At 38.4% G+C, this 17168-nt stretch overlaps 1 protein-coding gene across 7 annotated transcripts in view; it reads left to right on the top strand.

Moving 5' to 3' along the window:
* spen (spen family transcriptional repressor) overlaps positions 1-17168 on the top strand; it is a 107811-nt gene that overhangs the window by 72020 nt on the left and 18623 nt on the right. For 3 of the 7 annotated variants that reach the window (XM_070860268.1, XM_070860267.1, XM_070860273.1), the window contains 7 exons: positions 6848-7008; positions 8491-8691; positions 9668-9819; positions 11142-11339; positions 12993-13106; positions 14245-14358; positions 14898-14998. In XM_070860268.1, coding sequence (XP_070716369.1) covers positions 6848-7008; positions 8491-8691; positions 9668-9819; positions 11142-11339; positions 12993-13106; positions 14245-14358; positions 14898-14998 — 1041 coding nt within the window. The remainder of the gene's footprint in view (positions 1-6847; positions 7009-8490; positions 8692-9667; positions 9820-11141; positions 11340-12992; positions 13107-14244; positions 14359-14897; positions 14999-17168) is intronic. The other 4 variants (XM_070860271.1, XM_070860269.1, XM_070860270.1 and 1 more) reach the window with 4 other exon arrangements.

Here is a 17168-nt window from a genome sequence, read left to right as displayed (position 1 = left end):
CCTCCCTTCCACTATTAGGTGGTCTTTAGACTACCCCCATTAGTGTGATTAGTCCTTTAAAAAAAAATCTTATCTCTATCCACGCGGATTCTGTTTCTGTCTTCTTGATGGCTGTGTTACTTTTTTCTACTGCCATTATGTTATCTCTAATAAGTACAGCTACTCCATCTCTCCTTTTTCCCACTCTCTTTTTAAAATATGTTACACCCAGCAATGTTTAATTCCTAGTCCTGATTTTTCTGTAGGAATGTCTCAGTAATCCTGACTATATCTGGTTCCTCGCAACGTATTATTACCTCCAGTTCCCCTGTTTAGTTATGGACACTGTGTGCATTGATGTACAGTTTAACTCCTATTTTTAATAGCAGTTCTTCTCACTTTATTTTTAGACCATCTTTTTACACTTCTGCTCTATAACTTCAGTTATTCCCTGGGCATTTATGTCCTCCCTCAGTTTAGTCTGTCCCATGCTCTCTCTTCCTGTTTCATTTACATTTAAGCTTGTTCCATTTCTTGTAGATCACTCCCCCTGTCTTACTAGCTTAAAGCCTTTGTGACCACACTATTTACTTTTCCGTTAAGATACTGATCCCAATCCGATTCAGGTGGAGCTCACCCCACCTCGGTCCGCAGCTTCTTCCTGTCCCTGTACTGGTGCCAGTGCCCCATGAAAAAGAACCCCATCTTCCCACACAAGCCCTTTAGCCCACATGTTAACTCACCCGATCTGTCTGTCTCTATGCCAATTTGCACATGGCTTGGACAATAATCCAGAGCTTATTACCCTTGAGGCCCTGCTTTTTAATTTAGTTCCTAATTCCTGATATTCCCTCAGCAGAACCTCCTCTCTGTTCCTACCTATATTGTTTGATCCAACATGGACCAAGGCAACTGGATTTTACCCCATCCCTTTCCTAATAGCTCTCCAGCTGCCTTGAGAGAGCCTTTAACTTGAGACTGTGTAGGCAATACACCTTTTGGGACTCTCGTTTGTGGCTGCAGAGGATGCTATCCCAAATATTGTAGAATCTCCTATCCCCTAACAGTCCTCCCCCCAGACCTTCTCCTTGTCCTCACAGGTAGCGAGCACATTGTACCTGTTGGACAGGACCAGTGTCTGCGGGACTTCTCAACCTCTCTTAAATCCCCGCTATCCAGCTCTCAAACAGTGACATCCTCCCCTTCCTGAATCTGTGATTTCCTCTGGGGCGTGACTGTGTTCTGGATAAAACTATCCAAAAATTCCTCCCTTCCCCTTATGTTTTGGAGTATCGCTAACTCACACTCTAGCTCAATGACTCTGAGCCGGAATGACTTGAGGCAATTTCCTGCAGATGTGGGAATCCGGGACAGTCTCGAGAACACCAGCGAGACTGGCTGTCCACAAACTCCCATGTACGGCAGTCCTGACAAATAGCCTACCCTGCCATCTCTTGAATTAAAATTATGCTGAACTAAAATGAGGTAGACATCTTTTGTTTAAAAAAAAACAACTCAACCGATTTACTTACCCTCAGAGCTCCTTTTTCAGATTTTCCCTTACTCTCTCTTTTTAAATAAGTTTTATCTCTACACTGGTTCTCGGCTCCCGCTCTCACCGCTTTATCTCGGCTCCCGCTCTCGCGCTTTGGCATCTTGTGTGTTTGCAGCAAAACATAGTTTCTTGTTGGGTGGCAGATTGTAAATGCGATGGTAGAGAAATTGATCCCCGAGAAGGTTTACCTGCTTCTAGTGAAGGGTTACCTATCTTCATGTTTCTTAGCATGGATTTTATAGGCCACACTATCAGATGGGTAAGATGAGGAAGTTGGATTTAATAAAGGTGTGCAATACTGGTACTGTAAGGAGCAAAACTGAGACTTCCACACTATTGGAAAGTTGCCAGTGGTTTGATTCTATTAGAATTTAATTAATGAATTTGGCTGTGCCTATCTGCATCTAGTTTCAACCATCACTAGTTTTAAAATTAAGTTGATGTCTAGTTTTAATCCCCTTTTGATAAGTAGACCGACTGTTTTCTTGCCTCGTTTACATAGATGTTTTGTAGGAACCCAGGGATTTCAATTATTTTTATAAATGTTTCTTTGGGAAGAATTGGTTGTGAAATGTTGGCATTTCTCTGTGGCTGAATGCAATTTAGCATAATGTATTCTCATTATATGATTTCAAGAGAATATTCTCATTGCAAGTACTAAGTGGTTAGCTGCTGCGAGTCACAATAAAGGCTGAGCAGCCACTGTGATACTGCAGTACTGATAAATATATAACTAATGTGCCAAGAACATTTTTGCTTGCATCAGGATTCTACTTTTTGTTTATTGGAAATGAATGGGAAGTTCAGTATTTTGGATGAGCTATGTGTTTATCTGAATTGAGTGTAGCAGGAGTCTATTGCACTGCAGCAGCCATTTGTCATTCCATTTAGTGCTGATTCAGGAACAAAATTAATTCCCTGATTCAGCTGCTGAGATACTCTAAAGTGTGAGGTTTTCAAAAGGGCAGCTTGATCCCAGACTGCAGATCTGATATGCCAGATTCCTGAATCAGCAGAGTTCAACATGCGGCCATTGACGGGCATCTCTTGCTTTGGCTGTTTACTTTGAACACTTTGATCGTCGTTTTAGGATATATTGAATGCCTCACTTCCTGCTGAGTACTCCTAATTTGATTTTACATTTATTTGGGTCTAAAAGCAAATTGTGCTTGCCTAATAAGGACTACTGGTGAAGCTTGTATTGTTTAAAGGGAGGGGGAGCCTTCCTCTAGCCAGAACTTACTGTTGGAGATCCAATGTTTTAAACAGAGCTTTTGTCTCTTTACTTCATCATATATACAGGTTTTACAGTTTTATGTGAAATAATGTATGAAGAAAACCTGTTGTTCCCTACCCCTAGTCTTATGAAAGAAATCAATCTAGTTTTGAAACAATCCCAATGTAAAAACAGAAAAAGAAACGTTTGTAGGTTTTGTACGTCCATTTAAGGTTAACTGCTTAGAGTGCAGAAGCTCTCCGTGGTTATCCTAGAGCTATATTTATGCTGATGAGGGGGGTTGTTATCTGGATTATTTATTATTAAGGCAGTTGTACTATATATATTTCATAACTATTATAGTGAGAGTTTCTGCTTGGGTGGGTGAGTTTTTACATGGTTTCTCTGTTGTGAATCACGAACATGGGCTTACATCAGCAGGTGTGGATGCAAAAGTGTTGCAGATCGACAAGCTATAGTATATGGTTTCTCTTTTTTTTAACAGGAATCTATAATGTGTATGTTTGGAGGTTGTATATCGCAATATTCTAATGTGCCAATGTGCTGAAGTTTCATGCAGAGCATTAAAAAAAAAAGTTTGCAGATTAACATAATATTGGCCAGGTCAACACAACAACAACTTGTATTTATATAGCACCTGTAAAGTAGTAAAACGTCCCAAGGCACTTCAGGAGTATTATGAGACAAATATTTGACACCGAGATTAAATGAGTAAAAATGGATTCTGAAAGTTTCTGAACAAATAAATATTGCAATGAACATTCTTAAAAGAAGGAGAGTGTGGAATGATTTCTACCCAGTAGCCCTCAAGCTCATTATGGAATGACCGTATAGTAGACATTTTCCAAAATGTCTGGCTGCACACCACACTGTGAACTTAGCACACAAAAAATCAGTTGCCTGTTAACTTTTATAGCTCTTGTGAAATAATCTTCCAGCTGGTTTAGGGTGTCAGCAGCCTGACATGATCTGACCTTGCTGCAGTGGGTATAATATGACAGCACTGCTGGAAGTCAGTGAGAGTCTCGGATGACACTCAGTGAGACAAGGGAAGACAGTTGATCTGAACGGAGTACTCATACTGCTGTAGCATATTGGTTTTGATATATTGTTTTAAATTGTATGCTATTGTAGGCTGATCATTATGAATGCATAGTAGGTAGCTTGGCATTTTATTTTAGACCTATGGGAGACTTGTTCATTTGGTATACCTCTGACCTAACTGATGTTGGTCAAGCAGCACTGTTGAGAACAGCATCATTCTAGAACATTCTGAATGATACTCAATCAAAAATTCACCCAAGAGACAGTTTTCTAAATTGATAGTAAATACTGTAAATATAGGTTAAAACGGTCATTAATTTGAATCAAAATTCTCAAAGGTTGGTGCCATACTATAGATAATATACTACATAGGATTGTCTATATCTGAAACGAAAACACAAAATGCTGGAAATATACAACAGGACAGTCAGCATCTGTAAAAAGAAGACGGGTTAGTCCATTTTTAGTTCTGGCAAAGGGTAAATACCCAAAATGATAAGTGTGTTCTCTTTTTACAGATGCTGGCTGAACGACTGTGTATTTCCAACATTTTATGTTTCTGCTTCAGATTTACAGAATTTGCAGGGTTGGTTTTCTCATTTGTTCTGCCTTTATCTGATCTTTGTTTTATATTTGTAAATATTGTGAGAATATTTTGTTCTCACCCACAGTATTTTCTGTAAACATGCCACTCGTTACCACACCTAGATGGAACCTTGTGAATAGAATTGAAATGGAAGTAAAGCAGAAAATCCATTTTTGGTTGATTTGAATTAATTTTGCTTCCACTGAACAAGAACAGGCTTTCAATTTGAAATGTTCAAATTTTGAGACTGTCCATCCTGTAGTAAATATTGCCAGATATATATTTACGGGGAACATACTTTGTGATCACCTTGCATATGCTCCACAGGCAGCAATGTGGTTGACTTTTAGTTTCCATTTCTTGCCTGCTGGTACATTGAAAATCTTCTCTTCACTCCAGAGTTATTTTTAAATAGCACGTCCAGTAACCTCAGAAGTCTTAAGTAGTTGACCCTTCAAACATCATATATATACATTTCTGTCTTTACATCAATGCCAGATAATGTGTTTTACAACTCTGTATGGTGTTAGTAATTACTTATGCTTGAGTATGGCACTGTATGAATTTTTCTTTATACTTATCTTTGAATGAATCCCAAAGTCACCTCTCAAATATTCTGTTGGAATGGGGATTAATATATGCGCAATTAGTTTTTTTTACAGCAAGAGCTAAAGAGATTGTTTGTTACAGTGTGTGAGACTCAGAGATGCAATAATTACTGTAGTTTTGATTTGGTGTGTGTGTGTCTGAATATATTTGTTCAAACTACAATATCTGACATTGGGGAGCTACCTGGAAGGAGAAATAACATCAGTACATTGTCATTGATGCAGTCCTTCAGTGGCTGTTCTAGCTGTGTATATTTAGCTCCCTTACATTGTTGGACTTCATAGTTCCACTAAGCCAATTATCTTTTCTACCCCGATTCTTGCTAGTGGTTTTAAAACAATCAACACAAAAGTTAGGATATAAAAAAAACATAAAAGTTAAGAAAAAGCTCTTTGGCCCTTAAGGACTTGCTCCTTTCATAAACTAAGTAAATTCTACATTTTTTGGTCACTAACCTATCAGTTTATGTCCTGAGTGAAAGATGTATATTCCTTGAACCTGTAGGGTAATCTCCTGAATATTCATCCAATCCCACATCTTCACTATTAAACCCTGATCTGCTGTCCCCCACAAGTAAGATTCACCCCCACCCTCCCACAGCTTGTGTGTCACATTAACAATTCTGTACCAGGAATATTATCTCAGTCTATACTTATCTCTATAGTCCTATTACCAATCAGATATTTATCCATCTCCTTTTTGAAGCAACTGATTAACTCAACATCGACAGCTTTTGTTGGAAATCAATCGTATATGTCTAATACTTGGGACAGGGGGTTTCTTCTGGTCTCTAATATTGTTTGAGGTTTATTAATTTTTATCCTGTGCCCTTGAGTTCTGCACGCGCAGTGTAAGTCAAACAGTCCATGCACATTTATATCGCCTGTGCATTTCAGCATTTTAAAGATTTCCCCCACGAAAATATGAAACTAAATTATTTGCTTCCAAATTATTTCCTTTTTTGACTATATGGGTTAACATTCTTATTGTCCACTCCAAGTACAGCTAAAAGAAAAGGATGCTAGTTGGTCACAGTGGTATTAAGAATTATTAATTTGAATACATTATAAAGTTCTGATGCTGGAACCCTTACCATTGTATGAGTCACGTGCAGTGTCTGTGGTTCTTAAGTGCACATATGGTTTGCATGAAGGAAATTCATAAGTAAGGGTGCCACAATATATTGTTTGTGTTCCTTAAACACATGGCTGCATACTTGTGAAGAGACATCATACTGTGCTGTAGAATGCTACATACTATGAGAGTATTAACTGTGGAAAGCCATTCTAATGGTTGAATAACATTGATGTGGAACTCAACAAGCTTTGTTACAATGGAATTGTTTATTGATCTATCGTGATAAAGTATTATGTATTGAAAAATGAATACAACCCCTATTTTAAAGGTGTATTTTTGAGAGTGGAACTCCCGTTTCAAGACATTGATGTGCATGTATGTGTGTGTAATAATGTTTTATGATGTATTTTTTCCCCTTCTGTGGTCTCCCTGTACAAGACATCATTTGTAACTGAGGGTCACCGACCTACCTGTCGATAATTGTTGACACCACTCTCTAAACTTGACTGTAAGAGGCCCTGAGCTGGTTTTTATTTACAGCTAAGTGCCTTCAGGGAAGTATCAGGCCTCCTCAGAGCAGCAGTGTTGAGATTGTAAGAAGGGTATCGGTTTAATATTCTTTACTCCACAGCCATGTGGAAATGTTCTCGATGACTTAGTTATCGTCCATGTATCAAACAGTGAACTGTCTAAGTTTATGACTATAACGTGGGGTGCAGTCAGTCAAATCAAACTTCTAACCAGTGGCTTTTTTTTGCAGTAGTGATTCTAGCAGCAGCTCCAGTGACGAATCTCCAGCGAGATCAGTTCAGTCTGCTGCAGTCCCTGCACCGCCAGTCCAACTCCCAACACCTGTGGAAAAGGATGAACCACGCAAGAGCTATGGAATCAAGGTCCAAAATTTGCCAGTCCGCTCTACTGGTGAGTAAATGTGCCATTTAAAAGGGATTTGAACTGTTGGGCATCAAAGTTTCTTTCATACCAGAACAGAACATTCGAACGTGTACTGATGAATACTTCAGGCAGGAAACACATTGATGGCAGAGCCAGTTAAGGCAATGAGTAGATGAATGATACAAGCCACAAAGGTTCCAAATTTAATTCCCTTCTATGCTTAGTTAGCTGATCTCAGAGTGGCAGTAGGGGTCTACAGTTGGTCCCAGAATCACATGGTTCGGGAAGGGAAAATGGGCCATATTTTCTTTTCCTGATCGTTGTCCAGTACCCCTGTTGGAAATGCATGTGTGAACATTGGGTGAGGGCAGGATCAGGTGGTGACCCCACGATCATTGAATAACCTGCAAGCACTTTGTGTCTGAGGTACACATGAAAAATGGCTATTTGCATAAGTACTGAAGGCCACCCATAGAATTGTACCCCACCGAGGAATGAATGCCTGCAGGTGTGGAGGAGAGAAAATTGGCAGGAAAAGTCTTAAAAAAATAGTACATATACTTTAGGCATAGCACATTTTAGAAAAATTGCACTTTGTTTACTTTCTGTTTCCTGTCTCCTTTCATTTCAGTGGAACTAACTATAGCTGATTTTACAAAACTGAAAGCAGGTGTGGAACAAGGACATTTAAAACCCAAAATTTGGGAATTTGAGATTATATAACGATCAGACTTGATTTTTCTGTGAATGCTAAAAGCCCTGTTACTATTTAGCTGAATACTGTGTTTTAATTTCCCAGTCCAAAATTAATTGGTTTCTTACAGGTTCACTTTTTTTAGGAAAAACTTTAGGCTGTGAGACGCTTAAGTCGTGCATTCATTGTTGAGATAAATATTTCCTGAATAAATTGAAATTGTAAATTGTGAATATTTGGGTCACGGCCATGTATAAAGCTTCTTTGCAACAGGAGCATTTAATGGGAGTTGTCTACTTTGTTTAATCCAGGGATGGCATCTTTTACAATCTCACAGTATGCCATAATTAAATGATACTTGTATATGTTGCAAATATAGATTTAGGCTTTCCTCTATTTGGAGATCTGGATCCTCACTGCAGTTTAACTCTTTGTATTTCTTAGAATGTGTTTCCAACTTCAGTAAATAGCACTTATTGAAGAGAATAGTAGAGATCTGCCTTGAAATTAAGGAAAGCCCAATGGCTATAATTATTGGTCACATCCTCTCTTGGAGAGCTCAGTCCAGTTTCCCCTTCAATTGGTTTTACAGGGGTTGTAATGTCTGTCTGCTGCTTGCAGCAATGTCTAATGCTCAACCTTAGCTGAAAATCACTGAAAGCCCGGAGTGTCTCCCATCCCAAATCAACAGAGTATTCTAGATGTAAGCAGCTATGAAATTGGAACTCACTTGTTGATTACTAACTAAATTGGAGAAAAAATACCATGCATCACATAAGCAATACTGCACTGAAAACTTTCATTTTTGCATTTAGACACAAGCCTTAAAGACGGTCTTTTCCATGAATTTAAGAAGTATGGGAAGGTAACATCTGTGCAGATCCATGGTGCATCTGAAGAGCGCTATGGCCTTGTGTTCTTTCGACAACAGGAAGACCAGGAGAAGGCTATGAATGCGTCAAAGGGGAAGTTATTTTTTGGCATGCAGATTGAAGTTACTACTTGGACAGGCCCAGGTAGGTGTTTACTGAGCAGCGGCAAGGTTTGAGAGAATAAGGGTGTGGTGGTACAATGCACATCATGGCAAAGGCATTAGGAAAATAAGGAATATCATGTTTTAAATAATTATATCTTCAAACTACTTTTTGATTTACATAGCAACTGTCGTACATTGTCTGTTATCTTGCTGAAAAGACTAGTGGTGCATGGGCTTAGATTAATGTTACTCAATGACTTCCATTGGCTGCTACAGTCCCAAGGAGTATCTTGCTCAAGGACCATTCTCAGAAATGCTGCTACATGATGAGATGGGATGTGGATTTGTGTGTGTGATTTCTCCATATATTGTGCTCCCGGTTTCAATTCTGGCTTTATAAGAAAATTATTAATTGGACTGGCTGGGTGGAAGAAATGTAGGATTAATAGTTCTATTAAACTGTAGAATCTATAGTTCTGAAAGATTTTCACTTGCCTTATGGATGCTGCGATAAGTATGCTTTTGATAGCATTTCCTTGCTTTCTCATACTGGACAGAAAAAGGTATAGGGAACAGCGCTGAGTCTTTGCTCCAGCAATTTCATGGCAGGGGAGGATGCTAATGGAGCTCCAGATACACGTACAACAGCAAAAAGTCTGCCATGGGCCACAGATGAAGAGGAAAGGGCTACAAATGGTCCATGAGATATATTACAAGTACCAGTGATTTAGATGACATCTGTGAATGTTAGCTTTATCTCAACGTCCTGAAAACTACTGTAAAGCTAGGGCCAGGTTCGTCTATTTGATAAATGCATGGCACAGAGTAGTTGTCTAGCCAATTATACATTTGTTGCTGAAGTGAATGTGAGGATTGGAGAACGAGTTAGCAGAGACTGCATGACCACACCAAAGTAATGTATATTGCATTGTCAAATTGAAGATAATTTGAAGAATGTTCTGGTGCTGGTGACATAATATGTTTTCGAATTTTTTTTTGTTTGGGTCCCCTTGCAGAAACGGAAAGTGAGAATGAATTTCGACCACTGGATGACCGAATAGATGAGTTTCATCCCAAGGCCACAAGAACATTATTTATCGGGAACCTGGAGAAAACCACAACCTATGGAGATCTTCGAAACATCTTTGAACGTTTTGGGGAGATTGTGGTATGTATGCTGCTTGGGTTAGTCAATTGTGAGATGACAGGATTTCATCCTTTCTAGGAACCCCTCAACTTGGAAGTGTGAATGATTTAAACTTTTTTTTTAAGACTTCCATTATCCACATTCTGATTATCCATCATCTTGATTATCTTTCAGAATTTTTGCAAGGCATTACCTCATTGCACAACTTTTGTGATTTGTATTTCATCTGTTTTTTCATGGTGAATAACCTACATTTGTTGTTTGTTTTGTATTTGTCTTCATTCCGATTATCTAATGACCACCTAGTGACTCCTCTCTGGGGGTGGGCAAAAGTGGTAAGCACGGTCGAGTTGATTCCAAGACGACGTGCCTGATGATGGAAGATTGAAACGGAGTCAACTCTCTGGCAGACTTCAGATACCTGACCTGGTCAGGTCTGTAGTATTCCAGGGTACTGTTGAGGATTGACCAAGCAGCCAGATTATTTAATAGGACCTAGAAGAGTAGAAAAGGATGGGTAAGGCAATGAAGGGATTTAAACATGAGGTTGAGAATTTTAAATTGGAGGCGTTTGGGTTCCGGGAGCTAATCTAGGTGAGGGAGAGATGGAGTAATGGGTGAGTGGAACTTGGTGTGGGATAGGATATGGGCAGCAGAGATTTTGAAAAGCCTGTGTTGATTCCTAGTTCATCCTTGTTTCACACCAAATGAATTCTACAAAATACTAATGGCCATTGACCTGGTACAGTTTGCTTCATTAAAATTAGGGCATCGTTTGCAACCTGAATTGCACCAGAAATGTGAAATGCTCTGTTTCCAAAAGATAGTAGTATAAATGGTTCATGGGTCAAAGAATTGGAGTTTGAGTCCTAACTGGTATCAAATCTTTGACATAAGTTCAAGCACCACCATCCATGAGGAAGAATGAGACCGAACCTTGCACAAATGAACAGAACAACAACCAACTTGGAATGACATAGTGAATATGTTGTCCAAGCAGGTGTCTCGATATTTTTGGATATGATTTCCTCCTTACCATAAAGTAGAGCACCATATTTCCTCAAATAACCTTCTAATTTCCCCTCTCTGCTCCCTCAGACCCTAACGCAAATGACAATGGGACAATGTGGTACACTATTTTTCACATAAAGTAAAATATAAAATGTTTAAACTAAAGTGAAAAAATACTTTCACTGCCCTATTTGTTTTTAATGGTAAAAGCAAAAAAGAAAATAATTAAAATAGAAATCTTTAAAAATTGGCAAGAATATGTTTTTTTGTGATGACATCGTCACACAGAATTCAAAGTCCATGCTATTGTCTTTTTTTATTTAAAATGACAGGATATTGACATCAAGAAGGTAAATGGGGTTCCTCAATACGCCTTCCTACAGTACTGTGACATTGCAAGTGTCTGCAAAGCCATCAAGAAAATGGACGGAGAGTACTTAGGAAATAATCGGCTCAAGGTCAGGAAGGAGAAATACAGTCATTTGCTTATCAGGAATATTCACTTATCAGGAATTCACAGTGAAATATTAGTAAGAATTTTCTGTTGAACAATTTCTTGTATACTGTTTTTTGTTGTAACTTTACTTTTGTAATATTCCCCTCTGTTTTCTTGAGTTACTTTTCTCTTTCCTCCCTCCAAGTTTTACATTGTTCTCCTTGGCATGTTAGGTAGAGTGTCCAACCTGCAGATGCTTCTGTGGATGTAATTGGTACCGCCTTTGGTCGACCTACCTGGGCTGTGATTGAGCAGTGTGTGAAGGCAAACATCACTGTTCCTCTCTCAGACGGGGTTGAGACAAGCAAAGTTGAGCTGAGCTCTGGGAAAGCCCAAGTGCAAATGTCACCTGAGACTGGCCTCTCCTGATTGAGAATCCATTGATCTAGGTTGTAGGATTTGTCTGCTCTATTTTCCCTTCCCCTGCAAATTATTTTTCTCCCATATGTCACCCTGCAGCTCATGCGCCATCCTTGACTAAGTGAACTGGTAGATGAATTTCTCCCAGACCTCTCCAGTTGAAGCATCCAATTCATAATGTACTAGAGTGATCCCGGTCAATTTCTCCCACTTCCATTTGGAAAATTGCTTTTCTTTTCCTGACTGGTGGTTTGGCTGAGACTGGGAGCTCACTATGTGTAGAATCATAGAGGAAGAATTCATGTCCTATAACATGGCGCAGTGCTCTTTCTTGCATTTTGTAATTGCAATTGAAAGCAAAGGCTCATCAATGTGATGCGCATTTTGCAATACTTTAACTGGTGAACCTGGGTAGATTTGTAAGACTATCTAGTCATTGCAATGTATTACACAGAAGGTAACTGCAAGTTGGCCTATAATTATGCCAATGTGGAATCTGGATCGAGAAATTACTTAATAAGAATGTTCACTTAAAATCCAGTTAGTCCAAATGAATACAATAGGCATAGACCAAAAATATTTAATTGATGTTTCAATTGTTATTCACTTAATAGAAAGGGGAATCAAGTATTTCCTGAAGTAGAATTGACTGCAACTACATAAACATTTTGAGTGACCCCCTTAGTGTCACTGTATTTACATAAATGACCGCCATTTATCCTATTAGACCTGCATTGATTTTCTGTACAAATGTAAAAATGTTTTCAGATTACACTGTTGCATGTTCTTCAGAACATATTGTAAGCACCATGTTAATGCTTCAGGACATTATGTCCTGGCGTTATAGGCATAGATTTGTGTCAATACTTTGAGCAATTATTTCAACTCTGTTGAAAAGGAATAGCACATCCCCAAATGGAATGAGGGAAATTTGGATCGTCACCCCAATCTACTCATGCACTTCCTAAAGGCCAGTTTCAGAAGAACATTGAAATGCTGAGGCTCTGTTTCAGCTGTTAAATAATGAATGATCCAAAGGTACTTGAAAGAAAGTGAGATGAATAAAATGTTCGCAGAACAATATAAATTATGTATAGATTTGCCTCATGTTTCTATACCAATTATCTCCAGTGAAGATTTTCATGTAGTGTATTCTGTGTTACAATGATGACTAGTAGTAGTAGTTGTAAATTTTGGGGTGAGCCAGTTAAGTAGATTATGTTAACATATGTGAAAATCTGTAATATAGCTTAGTTTTATTGCATTCAGGTCAATGAGTTTTGTTACAGTTAAAATACATCTGTTCTCTCTTTCTCTCTTTCTCCAGCTGGGATTTGGAAAGAGCATGCCAACTAACTGTGTATGGCTGGATGGTCTGTCTTCAAACATTACTGAACAATACTTGTCCAGACATTTCTGTCGTTATGGACCTGTGCTCAAAGTAAGTGCCTTGTTGCAGCCATTCATTTACATTTAGCAACTTGTTAACAGCTGGCAGCAAGAGGATATTGAGCAAATTTTTGATTTTCAATTTTCCCCTTCAAAATATTCCTTCTATACATTTCATGTTCTGATAAGTGCAAATGACATTCAGTGCATAGCTGAGGGCATAGTGATCTAGTTAGCTTTCAATGTTATATACTGCCTTTAAAGAACCAACAGTGAAAAATAACATTTTAATCATAAGACTTAAATATGATCTTTTTGTTTGAGATTGCAATTCCTGTTTTTAAACAGTTTTGTTCCATTATCAGATTATATTTGCTTCCTTGGTCAGTTTAAACATTAGAATGCTGAAAGCAGATTGGCCTTCTTTCCAACAATTTTGTTTTGTGCCAAAAAGTAATCCAGGTCCTCCTGTGCAGCATTAGGCTGCTAGCCATCGATCCATTTCATAGTTTGAAGTGGGTACGTGGAGCTGAACGTCAATATTGGCAATAAAGAGCCACTGTTTGTGCTATAATCTATCTTGGGTGATGTCAGAGAGCCATGGTCTTGGCTATCAGCATTGTAAGTTTTAAAACTGACTGTTGGAACAATAATAATCACCAAATGGTTCTAAATAGTTTTATAAAAAGGACATTGAATCAAACAACTAGTATGTTTGCGTCTTATTCAGAAATTCTATTCTTCACTTCAGCTGGTCTTTTAAAGGTTTGAAAAGATAAGTGAAAGCACTAACATGGTACACTATCTCCTCAATATAGCATACTCTATATCTATGACCCATCTATCAATCTGCCATTCGTTACATCACTCTCTGATACACTTCCTCTCTAATAACAGATTTTGTTACAGGTTCCTCATTATGGACAAGCTATATAAAACCTGCTTTTTAAAGTACATCTTTCACTTTAATCTCCATTGGTAAGACCTCTGATAGCCCACTCTATTTATGGCGCTCTTACTTGCAGGCAAATTATGTCAAACACCATCTCTATAACTTGCCCCTTCTCCTGATACACATTTGTGTGGATCTCCAAGACAGTGTTCTAAAGGGGTTCTGCTGTATATCAATCAGTTACTTGCCATTCCTGTTCAGGGAACTAGCTGACTTCTTTCTTTACCTCCTGGGACAGATTGTGTTGGATCGTCAGAAAGGAATGGCTCTGGTGTTGTACGATGAAATTGAATGTGCACAAACAGCGGTGCAGGAGACCAAGGGCAGGAAGATTGGAGGAAATAGAATAAAGGTTAGTATGAGAGAGTTCATGGGGATACTAACAGTGCACTTCTTGTTCTCTTCACTCTTATATATCCTCTCTTTCTCTCTCTCTCTGCAAAGGTACATGTATACAGCAGTGTTCCCTATCTTTTCACAGACACATGCACACACATCCCTTCCCACCCCTCCCCCATTCCATGGCATTGCATGAGACAAAGGGCAAGATGCATTCTGTGCAAAACCAGAGCATGAAGTACTAGCAAGTATCGAAGGGGATTGTAAGGTTAAAATCTGAAGAAAAAAAACAGCAAGTTCAAATTGGCATTTTGCAATGTTAAAAAGCACACACTATTGGCATCCTGCAGTTCAAAGTGGTATTGTAGTTGGCAAGCAAACTGGAAAAACAGTTTAATGCCTTGCAAGGACCAGAAGCATGTAAAACAACACCATTTGCTGCCAGTTCAACTTTGCAATCAAATATCCAGTTGTTATTGTATGTTTTTTTTCCTTGTTTAGTAAGTGTTGCATCAGCTTTTAATGTCTAACAATGAGACTTCTTCCTTGTAGGTGGATTTTGCAAACCGTGAGAGTCAGTTGGCATTTTATCGTTCTATGGAAGTCTCAGGACAGGATATCAGAGATTTATATGAAATTTTTGCTGAGAGAAGGCAAGTGAAAATGTTTTTTTTTAAGTTTTTTTGACTGATAAGAAGAACTGTCGTGTCAAAGTGTTGGTCTTTCACTGTAGAATTACTAAATGCATGGACGATGTTTGAAATTTTTGATTCATTTGTTACAGCTATTTAATCCAGGAATTTCAGTTAACTTTGGCAGACAAACATATGAACAATCGTGACTTGTAAATTAATGAAGACATACCGTCTTGAGGAAAGGAAATGGCTTTCTGCATAATATAATTGTTGCTTTTGTCTAATAGCATTATTTAAAACTAAAAACTCGAGCCTTTTTCAGCTGGGTGTCTAACTGGCCCTACTCATACACTACTAACATTTTAAACTCCATTCATAAGTATACTTGGGATAATGCAGTTAAGACCAAATGAGTTTTTAAAAACAAAACAATCACTCCAGTATCCATCAATCTGAGAGTCTTCGATTGTCAGGACAGAAACTTTAAATTGCCCAGTTATGGGACTCGAATCTTAAACCACAGCTGTGTAAAATAAATGTAATTTCTCAACAGTTATTTAGAAATTGCATGTATTAAAAGTTGTTAAATGATTACACAACTTCAAAGTGACCAGTTTGATTTGTAGATTAATTATTCCTAGACCCTTTCCTCAGTCAGCAAGGACTGATTGAGACTTCTCACAACAGTGCAAGTTCTGTGGATCATTAGGTGATTACTTTGCTTGCTTGGCTGCTCACGGGATGGTCAGCAGGACGCGGACTACCTCGGGATTGGTTTATTCATGAGTTTGCACTGTTGAGACTAGAATGGTAATGGGTGGGCCAGTTATGCACAAACAATTAGAAAATTAACCCCCAGTGATTTTGGATTAGGCTGTAAACCGTGTTTTATTAACACGAACATAAAATGATGAGAGTTTGTCATTTGAGGAGTTATGGCTATCTTTATTGGTTCTGGGGAAACCTTGTGCTTATCACTCACGTGAAATATGATGTAGATGGGTAGTGCTCCATGCAGTCTCTGTCTCCCATGTCATATAAGGACCCAGAGCTTCAGCATTGAGCCAAGTCACTTTTCCCCAGCTAAAGAGGTTGTGTTCTTTGTTCCTTGGGCTACATAGGTTACATTAGGGATAGTCCTTATAGTTTTTACACAGTTTGCAAGTGTATTCTGTTTCCAGAGCCAGAAGTCTGTTTTCATCCATTTCAGATTTTATTTCCCTGGAATTCTGAATTTACCAATTCTCAAGAGCAAATATCACCAAAGCAATGCTGCCCTTTCAAACTATAGAAAAAAGCAAATAAAACTTGACACAGTTAACAGGTTTACATGTTTAGCTGCAAGCAGTAGTCTTTCCAAATTATATGGTAACAGCTGTTAGCTCTCTAGGTAGCCATATAGAGAGCTATAAGACCAGGCAAAACAAATGAGCACAAGCAAAACAAACTTAATTGGCTTGAGGTAGAAAATTGGAATTCTAACTCTCAGCAGAAGTCTTCTTCAAGCTGAGCTATCATTTGGTACGTCTATCAGCAGTAACCCATGAAATGTATTGCCTACATCATAAAAAAACAAGGTTGGGAGAGTATATCAACACCAACTTCTGCCAAGAGTTTTAAATAAATGTAAAATGTGTTAGCCCATTTACCATTGTTGATGAGCATTCCTGAAGCATAAAATGTTTGTTGTGAAACATATCACCACTGCCCGTCACGTTTGTCTTGAGTTCTCAAACTAAACCCCGTAAAGAGCAACTAAACAGTATATCTCACATTATTCAAGACAAAATTGAGAAACAGCAAAAGCAAAAGAAAGACCGTTTACAACCAGTCTGGAGTCGTCCATCTCAATATACGTGACTGCTTGCCGTTGGCTGTCTCCATGACTCACCTATGCAAAGCATCTGACTTAGTGCTGAGTTGTGTATTTAGGCAAAATCAAAATAAATATGATCCCTCCAAGGGGGACCAGTCTATTTAGCAGTACATCTTGATAACACCCAGAAAGGTGTCCAGCTACATTTGACTCCTATGGTGGGTGGAGAATATATACCATTCAAAGAATGAAGGAAACCTTATCAGGGAGTTGATCCATTTTTAGTAGAATTGGTTTGTTTTCCATGTGTGGGACCTAAAGTACATCTAATACTTACAGAAAGGAACAGAAATTTACAAATTAACAAAGCCT

The sequence above is a fragment of the Pristiophorus japonicus genome, chromosome 18 (assembly GCF_044704955.1).
Source record: "Pristiophorus japonicus isolate sPriJap1 chromosome 18, sPriJap1.hap1, whole genome shotgun sequence".
NCBI classification, from domain to species: domain Eukaryota; kingdom Metazoa; phylum Chordata; class Chondrichthyes; family Pristiophoridae; genus Pristiophorus; species Pristiophorus japonicus.
This window is presented reverse-complemented; position numbering and strand designations above follow the sequence as displayed.